The following is a 21920-nucleotide window of genomic DNA, read 5'->3' on the forward strand; positions in this document are numbered from 1 at the left end:
GGAAAATTTTTGTGATTTGGACCTTTAAAAGGACTGCCTACACCTGAAACGGCGCGGTCATGTGGACTCCACCTGCGTGTGGTGCGCTCGCGGCCGTCCTGGCCAGCTCAATAAATCCTTGCCTGCTTTTTTAATCAATCAGCAGCCTCCGGTGGTCTTATTCTGACTCCAGGGTTCGACCCCACAACATTTATTACCTTTCTCTTGATGAGTGTGTCTCAGAGAAGTGAAGCAATTCACCCAACATTCCTGATACCCAAGGCAGAAACACAGATTTATTTATTTTTTCCCCATTTCAGAACCAGATTAAGTAAATACTCATGGGTGGGAAAACATCATTTACATGCATAGATGGAATCTTATAAGGTAAGAAAAGGCTGTGGCCTGGGTATCCAGTTTCCAAAGGGTTTCTTTAATCCTAAGGAAGAAAATCTTAAAAGATGCATATTCCTGGCATAGGGTGTTATATCCCTGCCTGTGCCCCTTGACATCTTCACAAACTGTCAACGTTAACCAAGTGCAGGTGTTCAATGTGAAGGCACAAATGCAGTGCTCTGGACCCTGGCCAAAAGAGATCCTAAGAGAAAAGAGAACTATGAAAATAAAAACTCGCACATCCCAAAGTATGCTGAGGTTATAAACTGAGATATACAAAATTGAGAGCTGTCTAATAGTACAGCGATTCCTATACCAATGGCAGCCACAATCTCAAAATCCTTTAAGTACAAGTTTTATTGTATTTCACTTGGTGGCAACATTCAGACAGAACTGAATTCCCTGAGCAGCAAAATTGCACCTGACTGAGGTGAGACCTCTTAGGGTCCTCATTTTTTCCTTGTAGTGTGAAAACTCACATGTTTCACTACGGAACTGTTAGTATTTGATCATTCAGTGCCACACCCGACCCCACTGGGGTGGGGGAAGCAGCATTTGCCACCCCAAAATATATATTTTCTTTTTTTATATTGATTATTTTAAGCTGGTTGTTTTTAAGAAACAAAAGACTCAAGAAGAGCTTTTTTCCTCCTTCTTTCCAGCCGAAAGGAATCCAAGAAGGGAGCTATCACCTTAGCTTAATATCACCAAGGGTGGCAGACAGGGAGGAACCGAGCAAAGCCTGTTTGGTAGCCCACCCTCTGTGTCCCATTGTTGTGGCCCAGTTAGAATTTGTTTCCCCAAATGCTCACTTTTTCTCACCTACCTGTGAACTGCCTACGTTCCCTCTGACCTCCCAGCCCCCTGCCTCCCCTTCCTTAGCCCAGAACTGCCCGATTGTCCTCGGGTCTCATATTCTTATGGAACTCCCATATGTACACATGTAATAAACTTGGCTATTTTCCCCTATTAATCTCTCTTGTATCAATTTTTTAAAAAAATCCTCACCTGAGAATATCGAATTTAGAGAGAGGAAGGTAGAGAGAGAGAACATCTATGCGAGAGGGAAACATCAATTGGCTGCCTCTCCTACACACCCCAACAGGGACCGAACCTGCAACCTAGATGTGTGCCTTGATCCAGGAATCGAACCTGTGACCTTTCAGTGTACAGGACGATGCTTCAGCCAACTGAGCAATATTCTTAGGTAGGCCAGTCAGAAAAACTAAGAAGGAAAAAAGCAGAAGTTCCCGCTCCCTTCAATATCAACCTACTTGTATTAGTGTACATTGAGCAAAAAGACATGGGAAAGTATTACCTACAAAGAAGTGGGCTTTGCAGTCAGGTAAAAGTCTATATGAAATTCATTTTCTTCCATCCAGTGCCTATGCCTTCTTATCTTGATTCAAATGAAACGTTGTGAAAACATTCTCTTTTAGCAGCCCAAAGCACTCAGCAAATGAAGTGCAGGATATGTTCAATCGATGTAGTAGTAAAAGTAAGCCTTATAATAAATTAACTTTATTCTTACGCTAGCCTCTTATTTGTTTCTGCTAATTTCATTCTTTATTCATCATTTCTGTAGAGGTAGAAAATTATAAGTGCTGTTTACTATACAAATAAATGATTGCTGGAGTCTTAACAGCCTCTCATTAGCGGCTATTTGTAAAGCACCTTGAGGGATAACATTCTGAAGATTAAGCTCAAACTTAATCACCCAACAATCTTGTTGAACCAGATTCTTGGTTCAGTAGATTTGTGTGGAGCCCAACAATTCGTAGTGCTAAGAAGCCCCCAGGTGATGGTGATGGTGATGGTGATGGTGGTGATGTTATCCCGATAAGATTTCCACCAGCACTGGATTAAGGTATAGCATAGAGGCAAGACTCAAAGTAGAAGGCCATTTTACAATGAGATTAGCTTAAACACGGACTCGACACAAAACATCTGATTTGAATATGCTAAAATTAAGGCCTAATTTATGTTGGGATCAGAATGCCTTGGTTTTAGATTTATACCTGTTCTGTATTTTTAATCATATGGTTTCCTGGCTAGTTAGCATATAGTAAGTCCAAAGCTTAAAGTATTGCTGTGAAATATAACCACTATTCTTGAAACTATATATTGTAGACTAAAAGAGGCCACATGCTAACCTGATAAACTCAGGGAAGGCCTGCAAGACGGCCTTACAAACTCAGAGACCTAAAGTAACCACAAAGGATGGTCTGAAATGAAAACTTTTTAACTAAAAGCAGTTTATGGCAGGTAATCATGTCCTAGGCCAGTATCTGCCCTGACAAAAGTCAATCTTTACCTTAACTGAGCCTGCCTATTGTGTCTTTTTGCATCTACAATAACATATCCTTGGAATGTCAAAGCAATTTTCCTTTTTCTGGACCCCTCAAAGCACAGGCACCACTCTGCGGAGACCACAAACCCCCTCATTGTTACTGAGTTCATTGTTGACTGGTAATTATCCTGTGTACCTACTTTAGTAAAAGATGTATGTATCTATCATTTTATTTTTCAACTAACCCCAGAGTTTCCCGCTTTGCTTTTTCCCACCTCCCTAATCTATCGCTACTGGATTTCATGTAACCCACTTACGTCTCCTCTTTTGATTATAATGTATAAAATACGGTGCAAAACTGGCATTCTCTGGAGCATTCGCTCAATCGGTTGAGATTTTGCTTCCCAGCAGCTGTCGACAGTTTGGCTCCAATAAACTCACAAGAATAAACTCATAAGCATGTTTCTTATGCTGACAATATACAATTGCTTAAGATAGAAAGGATAATTTTCTGTCATTTGACTTGTATAGGAAGTCTTTGAATTCTTTTGTTGGATGTGCACCGAGCTGCCTTCTGACTGCAATCTGATCTGTGGCTCCAAGAGAGAAATTTTTTTTAAATATATATATTTATTGATTTTTTTACAGAGAGGAAGGGAGAGAGATAGAGAATTAGAAACATCGATGAGAGAGAATCATCTATCAGCTGCCTCCTGCACACCCCCTACTGGGGATGTGCCCGCAACCAAGGTACATGCCCTTGACCGGAATCGAACCTGGGACCTTTCAGTCCGCAGACGGACGCTCTATCCACTGAGCCAAACCGGTTTCGGCGAGAAATTTCTTAAAGCAATGCAAATGAGATGCCTCAACACTTCTTCCGCTGTGTCTTTATAAAACACTGCACTTTCAAAGTTGCTAACTAAAGAAGCAATACTTTAAAAAATAATCTGGAGCCAAAATGTAAGAACAAGAAATCCCACAACATGCTATACAATCTATAAGGAATCCATTCTAATGGCCCTACACAAAATTCTTACCTGCATAAGTTGCTGCTTCAATTTCTGTATTTCTGAAATGTTCAGCTCACTGAATAAGTCAGACACCGGGTGCAGAGACTCTCCCTTCCTCAAAGTGGGAGTCCGATAGTCTCCGTTCAGCTTCACCAGAGGCCCGTGGATGTGCCCGTTCATTTTGTCATCGTTGTTCGGTTCGCTCCCGTCCTCCGCAAACTTGAGTCCATCTACGGAGATGCTGATGTGGTTGTCATTGAGGGTGATGTACTGGGACAGCTCCTTCCGCAGGTTGTTCTTTTGCTCCCTTTCGTTTTTCAAGGTCTCCAGGGCTTCTTCCAGTTGGTGCTCAGCGATCTCTTTCAACCGGAGGGCATCTTCCAGCTGGCTGTTCAGCAGCACCGTCTCCTCCTCAAATCGCTTAATCTCATGCTTTAAGCCTTCGTATTCAACCTGAATTAGATAGGACAGAGAAGATTCATAAAACTAAAATTTGCGTCTTACAAAACTGCCATTAGACACTCTAGTGGACCTAATCATTAAAAAAAAAAATCAAAACATTCGTCTACAAAATAAATCTATAAAGAACACAGTATATTAGTATATACCCTTACGGTAACACAGGATGGTTTCTTTAGAAATTATATATCAATATAAATTCAATTTTTAGCAGAGATGAAAATGTATTTTGTCTTAGGATTTCTTTTATGGGGTCCAATGGACCAAAGGGGCACTGCTGGCCTAATACAACAGGGATTTTTTTCTTTAGTGATTGTTTATGAGACTATTCACAACCAAGATTTCATCATCACTATTACTTGGTTTTCTTTAATTATTAATAATGAAGTAATTTTTATACCCAGAGATAAATTAGTTAAAAGATGACAATGAAAACATAATCTCAATAAAAATGTTTAAGGGTAAGATGAGGAAGCAAAGAAAAATTTTATGTGTTTAAGGATAGAATCTGGAATACCTATCATGCAATAATAAATAAATATATATATGTATATGTATATGTATATGTATATGTATATGTATATGTATATGTATATGTGTATATATGTGTATATATATATATATATATATGTATATATATAATATTGTTATCAATGTAATATTCTTTTGAATTATATCAAATAAGAGCCTGCTCGAACACCCTCTTGGTCATGAAAGCGCAGAGGGAAAAGATTTCTACTCTAAACCAACATGCCTTCCTTGGGGCCTTTTCCATGGCACTTATCACGGGCACTTTTCAAAAAATATTTTATCTCCACAACTACACTGTAATCTCCTCAGAGAGGGGAAAGACTTTTTATGCACCTAGGTGTCCTTCCTAATGCTTCAATGTTTCTTTGTAGTGTTTTTAACAGAATTCTGCTCTGCAATAAGTATTTGCTGAATAAACTATTGTGGATAAAAAAATTGAATAGAAAAAGTAATATAATAAAGTCATTATGATATGAGGTACTAATATTACCTATGTGTTTATTTTTAAATCTATTTTTTTTGGTTTATATTAGTTTAAACTTGTTTTTAAAAAAGCTTTTAAAAACTAAAAAATAGGGATCATAGACCATTATCACTTTCATACATTTCTAATTCTCCCCCACCCCCACCATCCTTCTTCACATAATCTCAATGCAATGGCTTGTCTTGCAAATGTTAGGATAACAGTTTTCAGTATAGTTTTAGTTAGCATGTAGGTTTGGCTGATGTAACAGACGCCTAAATAAGAGCGACTTAGTTGAGATAGGAGTTTGTTTCCCTATCATGTAACAATATGGAAGTAGTCAATCAAGGATCAGTAGAAATCTCTGCTCCATGAGGTCATCCAGGAACCAGGCTCCTTCTAGCTTATTGCACCACCTCTCATTTTGGTCCAGATGGTCTAAGGTGGCTTGCCATCTTGATTATGTTCCAAGCAGTGGGACAAGGTAAGGGGCATACCTTCTCCCTTTAAGGACCTGTCTCAAAGGTTGTCCATATCACTTCCCATATCCCACTGGCAAATACTAGTCATATGACACTTGGTTGCAAGGGAGGTGAAGAATATACTTTTTACTTGGGGTAGTCTACTATGCCCAGTTAAAAACTGGATACAACATTGGGAGAAGGGAACAATGGATACTGATGGACAACAAACACTTACAGTGTCACTGGAATTTCACAGGTCCATAATAAAATTATTTGTAAGAATTAAGTCATGGAAATTGCTTGGAATAACAGCATGTTGTATCGTTTTTTTCTTCCAGGGCTGCTTATATACTATAAAGTTGTCTTCATCCTGACCTTCTCCTTTTTTCCCCCTGGACAATTCAGGACACCTTAGTTAATATTTCAACCAATCCTCTGACTGCCCCAGATTATATAATAGCTTACATTTGCAGACATTACTTTAGTTTGCATTATAGACCTTTTTATTCTTTAATCCCTGTTAAACTGATAACCTAGACCAGGGTTTTTCAAACATTACTGTGCCTTCTGGACCAAATCCAGCCCACCATGTATTTTTGTAAATAAAGTTTTACTGAAACACAGTCACACTCTTTTGTTTATATATTGTCTATGGCTCTTTTTCACGCTACAACAACAAAGTGCAGTAGTTGCAAGAGAGACTGTCTTGCCTGCAAAACCTAACTAACATATTTACTATCTGGCCCTTAAAGAAAAAGTTTGTAGACTCCTGGGCTTCATGACATTAATTTAGTGTGTTTTGTAGATTTTTTAATTCTGTGATTTGTATTCAATTGATGGGAGACTTCCTATGAGACTGGATCTCTTTCTATTTGGGCAGCTTCACTCACTCCACTCACTGGTTCAAACTCCTAATATTCACCCAGATATTTTTGTCTTTCTCTGCTTAGGCAAAGGCTAACATCTGGAAAACTCTTATTTATCCTTCAAGACCCAAATCAGGAACCTAATCCTAACTCTGGTCTTTGTTGACCCACTCAGGCTAACAGCTCACTCCATGGTGCCATTATTGCAAGGAGGCATCAGATAATTAGAGCCCCAGCCAACTGTATAAACCAAGAAACAGGATGAGAAGGCACTTAAAAATTGGGTCCAATATTTTAAAAACAGCATCAAAGTAGTTACCATGAGAAAAAAAAATCAGTATTTTTTTGGGATTCCTTATAGCAAGTTCATAGTTTAGTAGCTCTTTTTATTTTTGACTACATGGGGGTTGGGAATAGGTACCGTAACCTTTTCAAAGTCCGAAACTCTAAAGATTTTAATGTGACCCTGTATTGCCAAACCTAACACATAGCTTTAATATGCAACTACATGGATGGCTGAATTTATGACCTGCCTTCCTTACTGTGACTATTCATTTTATGAGCCAGGGACCATGTCTTTGTCCTTAAAAAAGTATATGGCTTTATAGAAAAACTAGAGGCCCAGTGCACGAAATTCGTGCACGGGGGAGGGGGTGTCCTTCAGCCCAGCCTACACCCTCTCGAATCTGGGACCCCTTGAGGGATGTCTGACCACCCATTTAGGGATCGGGCCTAAATGGGTGGTCAGACATCCCTCTCATAATCCAGGACTGCTGGCTCCCAACTGCCCTCCCCTGCAGGCCTGATCCCATCCAACTGCCCTCCCCTGCTGGCCAGGTCCCCCACAACTGTCCTCCCATGCAGGCCTTGTCCCCCCCCAACTGCCCGCCCCTGCAGACCTGATTCCCCCCAACTGCTCTCCCCTGAAGGCCTGGCCCCCCCAACTGCCCTCCTCTTCAGGCCTGGGCCCCCCGAACTTCCCTCCCCTGCAGGCCTGGTCACCCCCAACTTCCCTCCACTGCAGGCCTGGTCCCACCCCCCAATTGCCCTCCCCTGATGGCCTGGTCTCCCTCAACTGCCCTCCTCTGCTGGCCTGATCACCCACAACTGCCCTCCCCTGTAGACCTGGTCCCCCCCAACTGCCCTCCCCTGCAGGCCTGGTGCCCCCCCCCAACTGCCCTGCCCTGCAGTCCTGGTCCCCCCCAACTGCCCTCCTCTGCTGGCCCGGTCACCCCCAACTACCCTCCCTGCTGGCCTGATTGCCCACAACTGCCCTCCACTGAAGGCCTGGTCCCCCCCAACTGCCCTCGCCTGCAGGCCTGGTCCCACTCCAACTACCCTCCACTGCAGGCCTTCCCCCCCCAACTGCCCTCCCCTGCAGGCCTGGTCCCCCCCAACTGCCCTCCCCTGCAGGCCTGGTCCCTCCCACAACTGCCCTCCCCTACTGGCCTGGTTCCCCCCAACTGCTCTCCCTTGCAGGCCTGCCCCCCCACAACTGCCCTCCCCTGCAGTCCTGGTCCCCCCCAACTGCCCTCCTCTGCTGGCCTGGTCACCCCTAACTTCCTACAACTGCCCTCCCCTGCAGGCCATCTTGTGGTGGCCATCTTGTGGTGGCCACCTTGTGTCTTGGTGTGACAGTCAATTTGCATATTACTCTTTTATTAGATAGGATATCCTGGAAATACTGGTTCAATGAAATCAAACTGAATTGAATAACAGTTCCCTAGGTCTCTTATGATATTATTGCCTGATATAGAAATATATCCCTGGAGGATATGCTTTTCATAATAGACATAAATTGAATTATTAATTTTAACAAGTAGATAACACATATTTGAGTGCTTTAGTTCAATATGTGAGATATTAGGGAAATGGAATTTATTATTTCCCCCTCCTCTCACCATCACATCTCTAAAAATTAAAACTAACATAATTTCCTGCCCTATGTTAAGTAATTGTTTTAATACTGCAACCAGGCAAATTTTCCTATCCCTCGTCCCGCTACCAATAATAGGAAGAGGCATGAAAAACTTAGCTGCTTAAAGGGACTACTCGCTCCTGGAAGACGAGACCCAGCTAACACAGCTTCCTCAAGACTCACGTCAAGATGCTCACTCTGTTGTACTCTCCAACTCAAAGCTATTATGTTATAAACTCAGTCTATCCCAACCAATTTGTCACCTGGCAAAACCCAGTCCAGATCCTAAAATCCTATGAACAAACACTCTTCCCTAACGCTCCCATTTTGAGACTTACTAAGGTTTTGTCGAGGTGGTTTCTTTTGCAAGAGGTCTAACAAACAGCTTTGCTTCATCAGTGGATTTTTTTGACAGTTGCATTGACCGCTCTTTATCACTGCTGCTTTTCCTATGCTTTGCTTTGTTTTAAAAAGCATAAAGGTGGAAAATGCATTCAGAATTATTTCATTTTGGACACAGAAACAAATCAGCACATGGAGGGATGTGGCTCAAGTTTGCAGTCACTCATTGATGATGTTCCATATATTTCATATTTAGGACCACATATAAAAATTGGTTTGGTGAATTATAATATCCTCCCTCAGTTGGAGAGTGAATGTAACAGAAATTTTAAAACAATTTATTCTTTCCTTCAGCAGGTATTTATTTAATGCCTTCCATAGTCCAGGCTCTATTCTAGGTGAGGTGCTATATCATAGTGGAGGGAGATATGGAAAATAAACAAACCAATACATAAAAACTATAAAGGAAATAAAAAGTGCTATTTAAACAACATTTTTAAAGAAAATAATCAATAACGAAAATGGAACTTCAGAAGGAAAGAATCTTCTAGTTCTTTGAACTAAGTCTTGTATAATGCTAACAGCTTTGCTGCTGAGAGAAACATCAAACCAGGCTGGAGAGTATATTTTGTATAGAGAGCTTCAGTTCAAAGCAACAATCAGATCAATTTTGAGATTGAAAGTGAACCATCATCATCTGTTTGGAAAAAAAAAATCTGTGGCATAAATTATTATACCTAATATTTCATTAATTATATAGGGAGTTTATAATAGATGCTATAAATAAAGGCCAACAGTAGGAGACAAAAACCAAACCAGTATTTCCTTAATTGGAAGAGACTTGTGACGTGACAGTGTACCCCTTTGTCAGGGAATAAGCCAGAATGGCCCTTTGTAAAGAAAATTATTTCAAAGTAATGAACTAGACACTTAATTGGGAAATTGTCATACTGCATCTAGAAAATAAAATTAAAGAGATGTTTACATTTTCCTATTTGTTTTTTTCTTCTTCAAACTTCTGAGTTAAGCATTCGATTCCCACGTTTCAATTACCGGTGGGAGGGCACGGGTAAACTGTAAACAGTAATCTGCCAGACTGCTCGTACAAACTCCCACCGAAACTGCATCTGGGTTAATGAGGACTCATAGGATACCTTGGCAGACTTTCAAGAATACGTAATACTGGCCTAAATTAACCTCCTGAGTAAATGAGTCTCCACATGCAGTGATGGGAGGTTCCACAGCGCGGCTCTGGGCGCACTCCTGCCTGTGCAGAGAGCACTGAGGATTTTTAGGAATCACGAATAATGACCGCTTTAAATATTTGCAGTTCAAGTATATTTGCTTTAAGGCCTTTACACACTTCATGAGTGACAAAAAAAAAAAAAAAAAAAAGACCACAAAAAAATACCCTTCTTATTTTAAGAAGTTTATGAGAAGCATAGTTTCTAAAAAATTATTTGAAGTCTAATTTTCTCCATTGTGAGCTCAATGACCCTAGTCAAATCAAGAGCTGGAATGTCCATGGTACTGAGAGCCCTCCGTGCGTGTGCACACACACAGTGATTCAGGCTTAAAGGGGAGGGAATGAGGTAAGATCACATGGTGACATCCTGGTAACCCTTTTTTCATGGTCTCAAGTCATCCTCGCACTCCTTAGCAGACATCTTGTTCCCCCACATTCCAAAAATGGGGGAAATGGCAATGATCAGAAATCAAATTTCAATTGCATCAATACCTGGATTTTTTTCCTTCTGGATATTTCCTTTCTTCTCTTAACCCCTGTATCTATCAAAAGCAATAATAGTTTGGGATCGAGATACCAACTTGAGTAGAAAGTAGAAGTAGAAGCATACATCTGGGCTGGCCTCACGTCACAAGTCTCTTCCAATTAAGGGCAAGAATGCTATCCTATGGATTTCATATCTTTCTAGCCTAGCACAGCACCTGGTATCTAGTGTGTTGACCTGAACTGAGAGGTTACAATAGCATTTAGATCAGAGAAGAGGTTGTGGTTGAAGAAGCACCTTGAAAAGATCTTGAATATACAATCCAGCTTCACTTAATTACTTGATAAAATTGTATTCATAAATAAATTCTCCTAAAATTACAGGTTCAAGAATGCTATAACTAATAAAGGAAAATTAAACAATTAAGCTAAGCCTTACTACCAAAAAAAATTTATTTAAACGTACACATGCAATCTGTTTAGTCAGGTTACAGCTGAAAAAAGAAATCAGGCATTTTCTTTTTCTTATAATTTTGTTCTTACTGCTTTCTATTTCTTAATCCATTTCCTTATATAATGCAAATGTAATTTTCAGAGAGAGAGAGAGAGAGAGAGAGAGAGAGAGAGAAAGAAGAAGAAGAAGAGAGAGGATTGCTGGGAGACCTGTAATACAAAACAAGCTTATAGATCGGGTTTTTAATAAGTTGTCAGGTTAAGTTATTATAATACATATGATTTACTCCTGAAATAAATTAACATAGAGCTAAAGTATAAACTAAAATTTTTCTTACCCAATGAAACTTTATTGTAAATCATACAACTTCTAGGTTTGCCTTCTAAATCTTAGCTAAAATAGAAGGACTGGGAAATTTCTTAGCTAAAATAGAAACGCTGGGAAATTTTAGCACATAAATATTGTAGGGAGATTAAGGCTTATTTTGACAGGTTCCTAACAAAGAAATAAAGAGAAGATTTAACCTTACTGGTCCGAAGACGTGGTCCATCTGGAGTGTAACCAAATAACTTCTTAAATCTTACCTGGTTCTGTTTTAATGTGGACACAAGCTTCTGCAACGTGATATTTTCTTCTTCCAGCTCAGTGTAGTCCTGAAGGAGTCGGGCCTCTCGGAATTTATATTCTCGAATTTCATCCTTCATCCGTATTCTCTGTAGCTCCACCATTTCATTGTTCTGAAACAATACAATAAACCATCAATACAAACCTTTCTTATTCTAGGTATTATGAAGTGTAATGTCTGGGTAGTTAAAAATACGCATGTGCCATTTAATAATGGCAACAGATGCTGAGAAATTTGTCTTCTGTCGATTTCTTTGTGGCATGAACATCACAGAGTGCATTTACACAAACCTAGGTGGTCTAGCCTACTACACACCTAGGCTCTATGGAATAGCCTATTGCTCCTAGGCTACAAGCCTGTACAGCATGCTACTGCACTGCACAAAAACAACACAAGAGTAATTAAAACACAACAGAAAGTTATTCAATCAAGAGACACAGTAAATACAAGATGTATTTTATAAAGGAAGTTACAAAGTGTTTTATGCTGCTGCCAGCATAACATGGCATACTGTCTTATAGCAAACTTTTTTTATATAAGTAGGAACAAAACAATCTCTAATATAATGATTAAAAGTATAGTATAGTAAACACATAAACCAGTATAATAATTATTTACTATCATTATCAAGTATTATGTATTATACATAATTGTATGTGTTATACTTTTATATGATTGGCAGTGCAGTAGGCTTGTTTATACCAGCATCCCCACAAACATGTGAGTAATGTGTTGTCCTACTATGTTAGGACAGTTCTGATGTCACTAGGTGATAGGAATATTTTTTAATCCTAATTTTTTTTAACCCAAGGACATGGTTTTTTAAAATTTATTTGAGAGAGAGAAAAAGGGAGGGGGGTGAGGAAGAGAGGGAGAAACATTGATGTGAGAAACATCAATCAGTTGGCTCTCCTAAGTGCCCTGATTGGGATTGAACCTGCAACCTAGTTATGTGCCCTGACTGGGAACTGAATCCCCGACCTTTGGTATACAGATGATGCTCCAACCAACTGAACCATCTGGCCAGGACAGCGACAGTAATTTTTAAGCTCTATTATAACCTTATAGAACCACTGTACATATGCGGTCCATCGTTGACCAAAACATTATGTGGCGCATGACTGTACCATAATTTCAAAGCAAAGATGGCATTTCAAAATGCCTGCAAGAACTGAGATATGGTATGAAAATATTGATCACAAAGTAACAGGTGCTGCTAATACCACTGAGGTTTGTTGCCTACATTCAAATAGGAGAAAATGCTAAGTTTCCATCTAAGTTTAGTGAAAATAGATACGTAATTATTTTTCCCACGCACATTTCCCATCCTGAATTCTATCCATAGTCTCCAAGGACCCAGATTAGGAAATTCTTCTGTTTCTACTTGTCTGTTAGGTCTCAGTTCAAATGTTACCTTCTCAGAATGGCTTCCCTGAAGAGCTAATATCAAACAGCTCCCCCTTTACTCACCATCACCCTATGGTTTATTTTATAGATCAGCATCTAACATTGAGTAGGTACTCAAAAAATAATTGTTTTGGGGCGAGTGCTGGAACAGGGTGGAGGGGTTCAATGGAGGACATCTGTAATACTTTCAACAATAAAAATAAATTAAAAAAACCAAAAAACCCAAACTCAATTCCATCACCCAGAGAGATCACTGTTAATGCTTTAATCTGTATCCCTTTACACATCTTGTCTATCCATATCTGTACATATGTTTAAGAAATGAATCTTACCATGTAAAGATATTTTACAGCCTATTTTCTCACTCAATAAATTGCATAACTCCTTCCAAGTTAAAAAAATAATAATAATACTAATTGTTGAGGGAATAGTGTGGCACTAATCATTACTTGAAATTGGTTCTTTACTTATTGTTTACACTTTTTACATTTACTAAATTTCTTTTTCATCTGAATATAATAAACCTTTCTGTGTTGTTCATCAATGTGTTCTAATTTCTGGCACATTTTAGGCCCTCATATCGATGGAATGAAAAACAAAACAATAAGCAAATGGTTAAACATCAAATTTTAAGAGTATTATTGCATGGATGGTGGCGTTCTCTCTTGCATTGTTTTAGAGTGTGGAAAAAGGGAAAATAACACACCTTGAACTAAAATAGGCCTAAATAACGAGATGTTTAATTCTTCTTCACTACATAGTCTAGTGACTTGGAGACAGAAACATTACTTTATTCCCTGCTCCCTGGACAATACTTTGAGCATACATGCTCAAAAGTATACAATAAAAAATGGTAAAGTTTGGCGATAAAGCCAAATTATAAAATTTCATTAAATTATTTTATTTTGCAAAAACATGAAATCTTGATATTTTTCTACTTCTCAAAAGATCTACTATAACTGAGTGATATGTAAATAGTTTTCCTTATCTATGTGTATAACAACATGAGGAAGCCTGATAAATTGGATGCCAGTAATTTATATAAAATTATAAAGAAAATGTTAAGATACAAGAGATTCTGTAAAATGTGTGTACACTGTAAAAAAGGTAATGACCAGAGGCCTAGTTTGTATATATTGAGAATTAACCATAAAATCTTATATAGTAAGATAGTAAATGTCAAGATAATTTTAAGACCATGGCAAAACTAATGAGGATCTCTAACCAATAACTCATAAAATAGCTAATGAAAACTCCTGATGCTAATTAAGGAAAATCTTGGCTGGGAAACTGGTTAAATTGAAAGGCTTGCTAGCAATAAAACACACGTAAGACCCAGAGAGAAAGAAAACTAGTCTTATTTATTTTGCTAGAAATCCTTGTTTTGATTGCCAAAGATTAAATTCTATGGGCAATATTCTTTGCTTCCATAATAAACTTAAAAGATTGTTACTGTTGTTTTGTGTACCACTCATGATATTTATCTCCCACAATTTTTTTCTTACTGGGATACGATGGTGCTGAACTCTACTAAAGCAATTCCATGAAGAATAATGAGGGTGAGAAAAATAAAGCATGAGAGAAAGGGGAGAAAATGGCACAACCAGGGACAGCATTAGCCTTTGCCTTTCACCTCCAGAGACCTGAGTCTCAGCTTTTCCTCAGGGGAGAGGGGATTAACCTGAAATGTGTGTGATAGACTATGCTCATTATTTTCATGGCACCTGAGCATAGCAGCATTCTTAACATTTTACTTTAATTAACATTGAAAGGATTTCCTTACGTGGGAATCATAAATTCCCTCCACTATTGTCAAGAAGAAAATATCAACGTGAACACTTATTAACACACACCAGAGTAATGTATCAAAAATAATCATGCCTTCCAGTTATATGGCTCTTCGTCTTTTATAAATTAACTAGAGGCCCGATGCACGAAATTCATGCAAGAGTAGGCCTTCCTCCCTGCTGCTGCTGACACCAGCTTCCTTCTGGCACCCAGGACCCGTGTTTCCCTCACAGCCCTGGCTTAGCCAGGAAGATCATCCAGAAGGTCGTCCAGAAGGAAGTCCGGAAGGTCATCTGGAAGGACGTCTGGTCTAATTAGCATATTATGCTTTTATTATTATAGATTATATTCATTGCCACAGGAGATCTCAACAATAGCTTGTGTGAGGTAAGTGACAGACGTTCCAGTTTACTCATTTGTAAAAAATGGGTATCCCAATCCTTAATATGATAGGATCATTGTGAGGTCTTACTGATAATACATGAGGATGCGAGCAGGGGTGCAAGACACAAATAATTTATCGTAACCGAACAAGCACTGCTGCAAAGATTCCCACCAAAAAGCTGAGTGATCAATACTCCTGGGGGCGGCAGAGAAAGCTTTCTTTATAAAGGAAGTTACATTTGAGCCGAACCTTGAAGGGCAAGCAGTTAACTACATGGATGAAGAGGAGGATAGACTTTCCAGCCAGAGGTCAACTTTTGCACAAAAGCGGAGTCAGATTTGTGGGGAGGGCAGTGCTACAAGACCCAGCAGTCAGAATGAACATTTCCTGGGGGCACCGGCGAAGCTGGAGCGCTGCTAGAGAGGAAAGAGAGAAATTCAGAAAAATCTAGAAAAGGGCTCATTACTTTCAGCTTATGCCTAAGTGTGGTGTGATTTCCTACAATAAAATGTTAAATTACCGATTAGTGTTGTTAACCTGTGAGACAGTGGGAGGGGCCAAAATGCGTTCGGTGCTTGGGACCTTCAAAGGTCTTAACTGGGCTGTGGCTTGGGAAATACGCAGTCTTGTGTGGTTGGAACAAAGAACTTGAGACAGATTTTGCAGGAAATTCTATGCTAAACAAAGCAATGTGGGGAACCAGGAAAGTCTTTTAAGTGAAGCAGCCGTGTGACCAGACCTATGTTTTGGCAAGTGACTCTGTTGGGGGGTGGGGAGGAGCTATAAGGAGAAAGAGCCCCAGAGAATAAGTGAAGTTGGCGCTGGAACAGCCCAGAGCAAAAGATGATGAGGAACGTGGAGGAACATCTCAGTTAGAATGAACAGGACTTGATCATTGATTGATGTGATGATAAACAAATAAACAAGCAAACAAATAAAAAGAGTACAGTAAAAAAACACACAAAAAACAACAACAACCCAATGACCTAAATAAGGATCAAAGTGCCTGAACAGAGTTGTAAGAAAAAGAGATATTTTCCAAGGAAGTGAATGTGAGAGCAAGTGATGTCCCTATAAATAACGATAATATTAATTTGGATAGTCAAACCAGGAATTTCTGGATCTGTGAGTGGATAAAGGCAGACAGCTGCTCTGGTCCAAGCGGAGAAAACTGGAGAGAGGAAAGGACATGGAGAGAGGTAAGGACAGGGAACGCGGTACCAGCTTTCTCACTTCTCTCCCAGAAAGGTGCCACTGCCAGGGAATTCAGGCAGTTCAAGACCGTAACATTTATTTTCCTTCATTTGGCCAAAAATTAACACTTCTCTTTGTGGAAGAGAGGAGGCGACAATAATTCTCCTTGCCCCTCCCTCCCAGGACTTCTCTGCACTGGAATGTTTGACACAGGCAGTGCTGTGGGCTTCACGGTTCTTTAGGACTCGAGAGCCACCAATGAAGAAAACATATATCCAGAGCACCATATACTCAGCATTTGCAGACGCCATCCAGACTTAATAACTGGGCAATCACTAGAAAAACAGGGCAAGTTTGAAGTGTGGCTTAAAACAAACATGCCCAGCAAGAAAAAAAGAAATATGAAGAGATTTGTGATGGCTGGGAAAAAGTAATAAAGGAGGAGAGAATTATGACTTTGGGAGAGCATTTTCCACAGAATTCTGAGGTTGGGTAGTTCTGTGCAGGGTAACTAGAAGTCACTCAAACATAAGTTTGGGCTCTGGCCAGGTGGCTCAGTTGGTTGGGTGTCATCCCGTGAACTGAAAGGTTGCCGGTTCAATTCCCAGTCAGGGCACTTACCTAGGTCCGGGCATATACGTGTTATTTCTCTCTCTCACTCTATTTCTCTCTCTCTCTCTCTCTTCCCTTCCTCTCTCTCTAAAATCAGTAAAATATATCCTCAGGTGAGGATTAAAAAAAACAAAGCATAAATTTGGAAAATATTAGGTTAAATACAGTTACATATTTCTTTGTTGTTCTCAGAGCCCTTAATATGCTAGCATGCACTGAGACTATGTCAGAGGAAGGCATGGCATGCAGCGTATGCTCAAGTTACTTAACCACAAGACCTCTGCCTTTTTAAAGGAGCCTTTTGAACAACGCACAGCAGACCAAAGCATCAGAAAATGTTACTCTGAGACAATAGAAAACGACAGTAAGCCACCAGGGCTCCTTACAGCCCAACTCCAGATCCCTTCCCACCGGCCAGGGCTGAATGGACCATCAGATTTAAATAATGGCATAAAATTAAAGCAGAGGAGTGCAGAGAGAGAGAGAGAGAAAAGAAAAAAAAAGGGTGAGACAAGACAATCAGGTCCTGACTGGCAAGGAGCGAGTGACTGACTATACAAGAGTAACAAAGCTATAATGAAACCAAGATTCTGTAACTCTTACTGTGAGGTATATGCAAATCTTGCTCTGAAAAACGTGGCACGACGAAGGGTTAACTATCCTGGACTGAATCTGAAGCAATATAGGCTTCTCTCCCATGGGATAACTGCCCCCATTAGAAGTCAGGGACCAGTCCATTTCACAAGCAGTTCACATTTCAGTGCCTCATTTCAAACATTTATCATTAGCAAAATCTTGACAGCCACATAAAATCTGCCCTTTTATTGCACGTACACATTTGCAGTAAATGGCACAAAATAAATAATACATGACTGATTTTCTTATACCCCATCTGTAGCTTTTCCTTCTTCACTAAAACAACAACAAATAAAACCCAGATATTATTCTAAGTTTTAAAAATAAGAGTTTAACAAACATTTACATTGCATCTTAGTTGGGTGGAACATGTGTTTCATAGGAAAGCTTTTTGTGTAAGATGGTTTTGGTATCAACTTTATTAAGATATAATTATAATTCACCTGTTTAAAATGTACATTTCAATGGTTTTTAATATAGTCAGAGTTGTGACCATCAGCATAATTAATTTCTGAACATATTTATCATCTTGAAAAAAAATTTTGTACCTTTTAGCTATTGTCCTCCCTCCCCATGTCCTCATTCCCTCAACCACTAATCTATTTTCTACTTGCCTATGCTAGACATTTTGTATAAATGGAATCATACGATATGTGGTCTTTTGAGACTGTAAGATTTTACACAATTTGGTTACTGCTGACAAAATATCTTTGTTTTTTGAAGTCTATAGACAGATTTACTGCAGCCAGAAACATGTTTCACACTATTATCAGCAAAGTACTGCATTGTGCTGGCATTGATCCAGCATACATCAGATCCAGTAATCGCGATATTATGTTTCACAAGCACAGTCATTTAAGCACATTCACTCAATGGGCTGCAAGTTATTTTTTTATCAATAAAAAAATGTGGCTTTGTGAGTTGGTGTGGTAGCACGAATACACTGATTGTTTTGGAATGAGCTTTTGTTTATATAAAATGCTAGAATTTTTCTGTTTTCTATAATCGACCTTGAAGTCAGGAAACCAAGATCACTTCCCAAAATAGTCTAGTTGCTTCTTGCTTGATCTTTCTTAAATTTGCTTGATTTTTCTTTTTTAAATGTCTCATTTATTACTTTAAAGATGCAAAACACCATAATGAGTGCTGGTATGATAGTTTTCTGATAGTATCTCATTATATCTATGAACATACATGCTACCCCGATTTTACAATTACTCTAATAACTTATTAAATGAAAAGGGAAATTTAGGTAATACACTAAATAGATTTAAAATCTACATTGTGCAATAAACATGAAGGCTGGGTTCACAAATATTCCAGAAATAATTTGATCTCTAGCCAATCCTCCTTTCGCCTCAGACTTTATTGTGACCTTGCTTTAAAGAATGATCTAACCCAAGAGATAAATAGCATTAACAGTCTCAAAAATTCTTCATTATGATAAGTAATTTTAGTTTCCATCAGTGTGGGAACACACTATATATAGATTTTTATTGAGAGGAGACATTGTAAAAGGAAAAGAAGCGAACAAAAATGGAAGTAATGGTATGCATTAAAGTGACTGTTTAAAAATGGAAGTAAACATTGAAAGAAAAAATGTAAGCAATGAGAAAGGAGAGGGGACTGAAGATCACAAAATGCAAGATGAGTACCTACCATCAGGATGAAAAGGCTGAACAGAAAGGGGAAATTAATATAATTTATAACTTGCTTTGGAATGTACAAGTTAACCCCTCAAGAGACTGAGGGTTATTAGAGACACTATTTTTGTTTATACTTCGGGTACATTATGTACAGTGTGTATAGCAGATGCTGACTGATTAAGCTTTTACAGGATATCTGGCAGGTCTGACCTCACTGTTTGTTTTTGTTGCTATAAAACACCTGTATTATCTAAGAAATAAAGTTTAGCCCAAACATTGGTAATAGAGGAGAAAGGTTAACATAATAGTGAATATAGTTACTGAAATGAAGTCTTCGATATATGGAATAGTATCAAAAATAACAGCTTCAAAAAGGCAGCTGTTTTGTAAAGAGGTGGGTGGTAGAATATACACAGTTCTGGACATGGACCTGGATTCAAACTCTGGCTTCCACCAAAATAATTCCTGGGGCTTTCTGTTTTCTTACCTCTACAAGCAGAAAACCAGCTTTGCAACTCAACTCCAGAGTTGTCAAAATAACTGAGAAGGTGTTTCTAAAAGCATGTTATGAATTGTAATGAGCGATCAAGCATCTTTATTAATAGGTAGTTTTTAAAAAGTCAGTTAAAGACTTTTGTGGGACTGTGTTGGAGATCTTTCAGAATGTTCTTTATCAGTACCCATTTGAAGATTCTTTGAAAGTGCCATTCAACATGTACATATGATTCTAACTCATCTCAAGAACAACTTAAGATGAGGAGATACTAGTGCCAGATCCAGAAATTATAAAATTGTATACAATGAGTAAAAATGTCACTTCCATCAGCCTAGTTTCCGCACTCCACTACCCATTGTTCTTAACATCTTTTATATACTTCCAGAGTTCCTTTATATCTTATTTTTTAACTTTATCTATAGAGCCCATTTATTCCCACATGAAAATGAACAGTGTTAATATGTGCTTATTACAATACTAGAGGCCAGGTGCATGAAATTCATGCATGGGGGAAGGGGGTGGTCTCAGCCCAGCCTGCACCCTCTCCAATCCAGGACCCCTCGGGGGATGTCTGACTGCCAGACATCCCTCTCGCAATCTGGGACTGCTGGCTCCTAACCGCTCACCTGCCTGCCTGCCTAATTGCCCCTAACCACCTCTGCTTGCCAGCCTGATGCCCCTAACTGCTCCCCTGCTGGCCTGATCACCCCTAACCACCTCTGCCTGCTGGCCTGATCGCCCCCTAACTGCCCTCCCCTGCTGGCCTGATAGCCCCTAACTGCCCTCCCCTTGCTGGCCTGAATGCCCCTAACTGCTCTCCCCTGCCGGCCTGATCGCCCCTAACCACCTCTGCCTGCCGGCCTGATCGCCCCTAACCACCTCTGCCTGCTGACCTGATCACCCCCTAACTGTCCTCCCCTGCTGGCCTGATTGATTGCCCCCTAACTGCTCCCCTGCTGGCCTGATGCCCCTTATTGCTCTCCCCTGCTGGCCTGATTGCCCCTAACCATTCTGCCTTGGCCCCTGCCACCGTGGCTTTGTCCAGAAGGACATCAAGAAGATGTCCGGTCTAATTAGCATATTAGCCTTTTATTAGTATAGATAAGTTACAAAATTTGAAGTATTGAGCTGTCTTAAATTAACTGGCATTCCAATTTCAACAATTATATTAAAAGTCTAAGAAATTCAAAGATGCGTCTTTTAGTAATCAAATTTCTACTTCTTACATCTACATTAAAGTTTCCAAAAGAACTCTCCTGACCAAGGTCTTCCTGGTATCTGCTTTTCCTTTTGCCTTGAAATAAGTGGAAACTGAACTTTGGAATCACCTAAAGAAAGGAATTTTGTTGTGACAGGAGTGATAAGATGAGATACAGGGGAAGACCTAGATAGCGAAATTTGGAAGCTATAAGGTCCATGTGAGAGGTATACAGTATTAGCAAAGGACAGGGACTACTGGGTAAGCTTGCAGTTCACTTGTGGTAAAAGGAAGCTCTAAGCTCATCTCCAGGGACCCCTGGACATCTGTGACTGGCCCTGGGCCAGGACAAGGATGAAATAATCTAACTAGTGACTTATAATGTACTCTTTAAAGGCTAAAACTCCATGACACACACTCCACTAGTTTGTTTATATTATTTGTAGGAAATGTACAGGTTGATAATTGATACTTGGCTTCTTAGATTATACTAGAGGCCCAGTGCACAAAATTAATACACTGGGAAGGGGGTGTGTCCTTCAGCCCGGCCTGCGCCCTCTCATAGTCTGGGACCCCTTGGGGGATGTCCACCTGCCAGCTTAGGCCTGATCCCCATGGAGTGGGCCTAAACCGGCAGTCGGACATCCCTCTCGCAGTCCAGGACCCCTCACTCCTTACCACCCGCCTGCTCGCTGCTCTTTACCACTCGGCTTGCTGCTCCTTAGCGCTGCTGCAGAGGCGGGAGAGGCTCCCTCCACCGCCGCTGCACTCGCCAGCCATGAGCCCAGCTTATGGCTGAGTGGTGCTCCCCCTGTGGGAGCGCACTGACCACCAGGGGTTAGCTCCTACACTGAGAGTCTGCCTCCTGGTGGTCAGTGAGCATCATAGTAACTGGTCGTTCCGCCGTTCGGTCCATTTGCATATTAGGCTTTTATTATAAAGGATTGTCTAATTTAGCCATATGAGCAGTGGGGTACACAAAGACTTTTTGTAAAGCTGAGTCTTGGATTTCCTGAAAATTGGTATCTT

General features: G+C 39.9%; 1 protein-coding gene across 6 annotated transcripts in view; it reads right to left on the reverse strand.

Annotated features, from left to right (window-relative positions):
• BICD1 (BICD cargo adaptor 1) overlaps nucleotides 1-21920 on the reverse strand; it is a 194067-nt gene that overhangs the window by 49701 nt on the left and 122446 nt on the right. For all 6 annotated transcript variants that reach the window (XM_028144143.2, XM_054719176.1, XM_054719177.1 and 3 more), the window contains exons 3-4: nucleotides 11489-11641; nucleotides 3706-4131 (exon numbers count right to left, since the gene is read on the reverse strand). In XM_028144143.2, the coding sequence (XP_027999944.2) occupies nucleotides 3706-4131; nucleotides 11489-11641 (579 nt within the window). The remainder of the gene's footprint in view (nucleotides 1-3705; nucleotides 4132-11488; nucleotides 11642-21920) is intronic.

Source organism: Eptesicus fuscus, chromosome 7 (genome assembly GCF_027574615.1).
Source record: "Eptesicus fuscus isolate TK198812 chromosome 7, DD_ASM_mEF_20220401, whole genome shotgun sequence".
NCBI classification, from domain to species: Eukaryota; Metazoa; Chordata; class Mammalia; order Chiroptera; family Vespertilionidae; genus Eptesicus; species Eptesicus fuscus.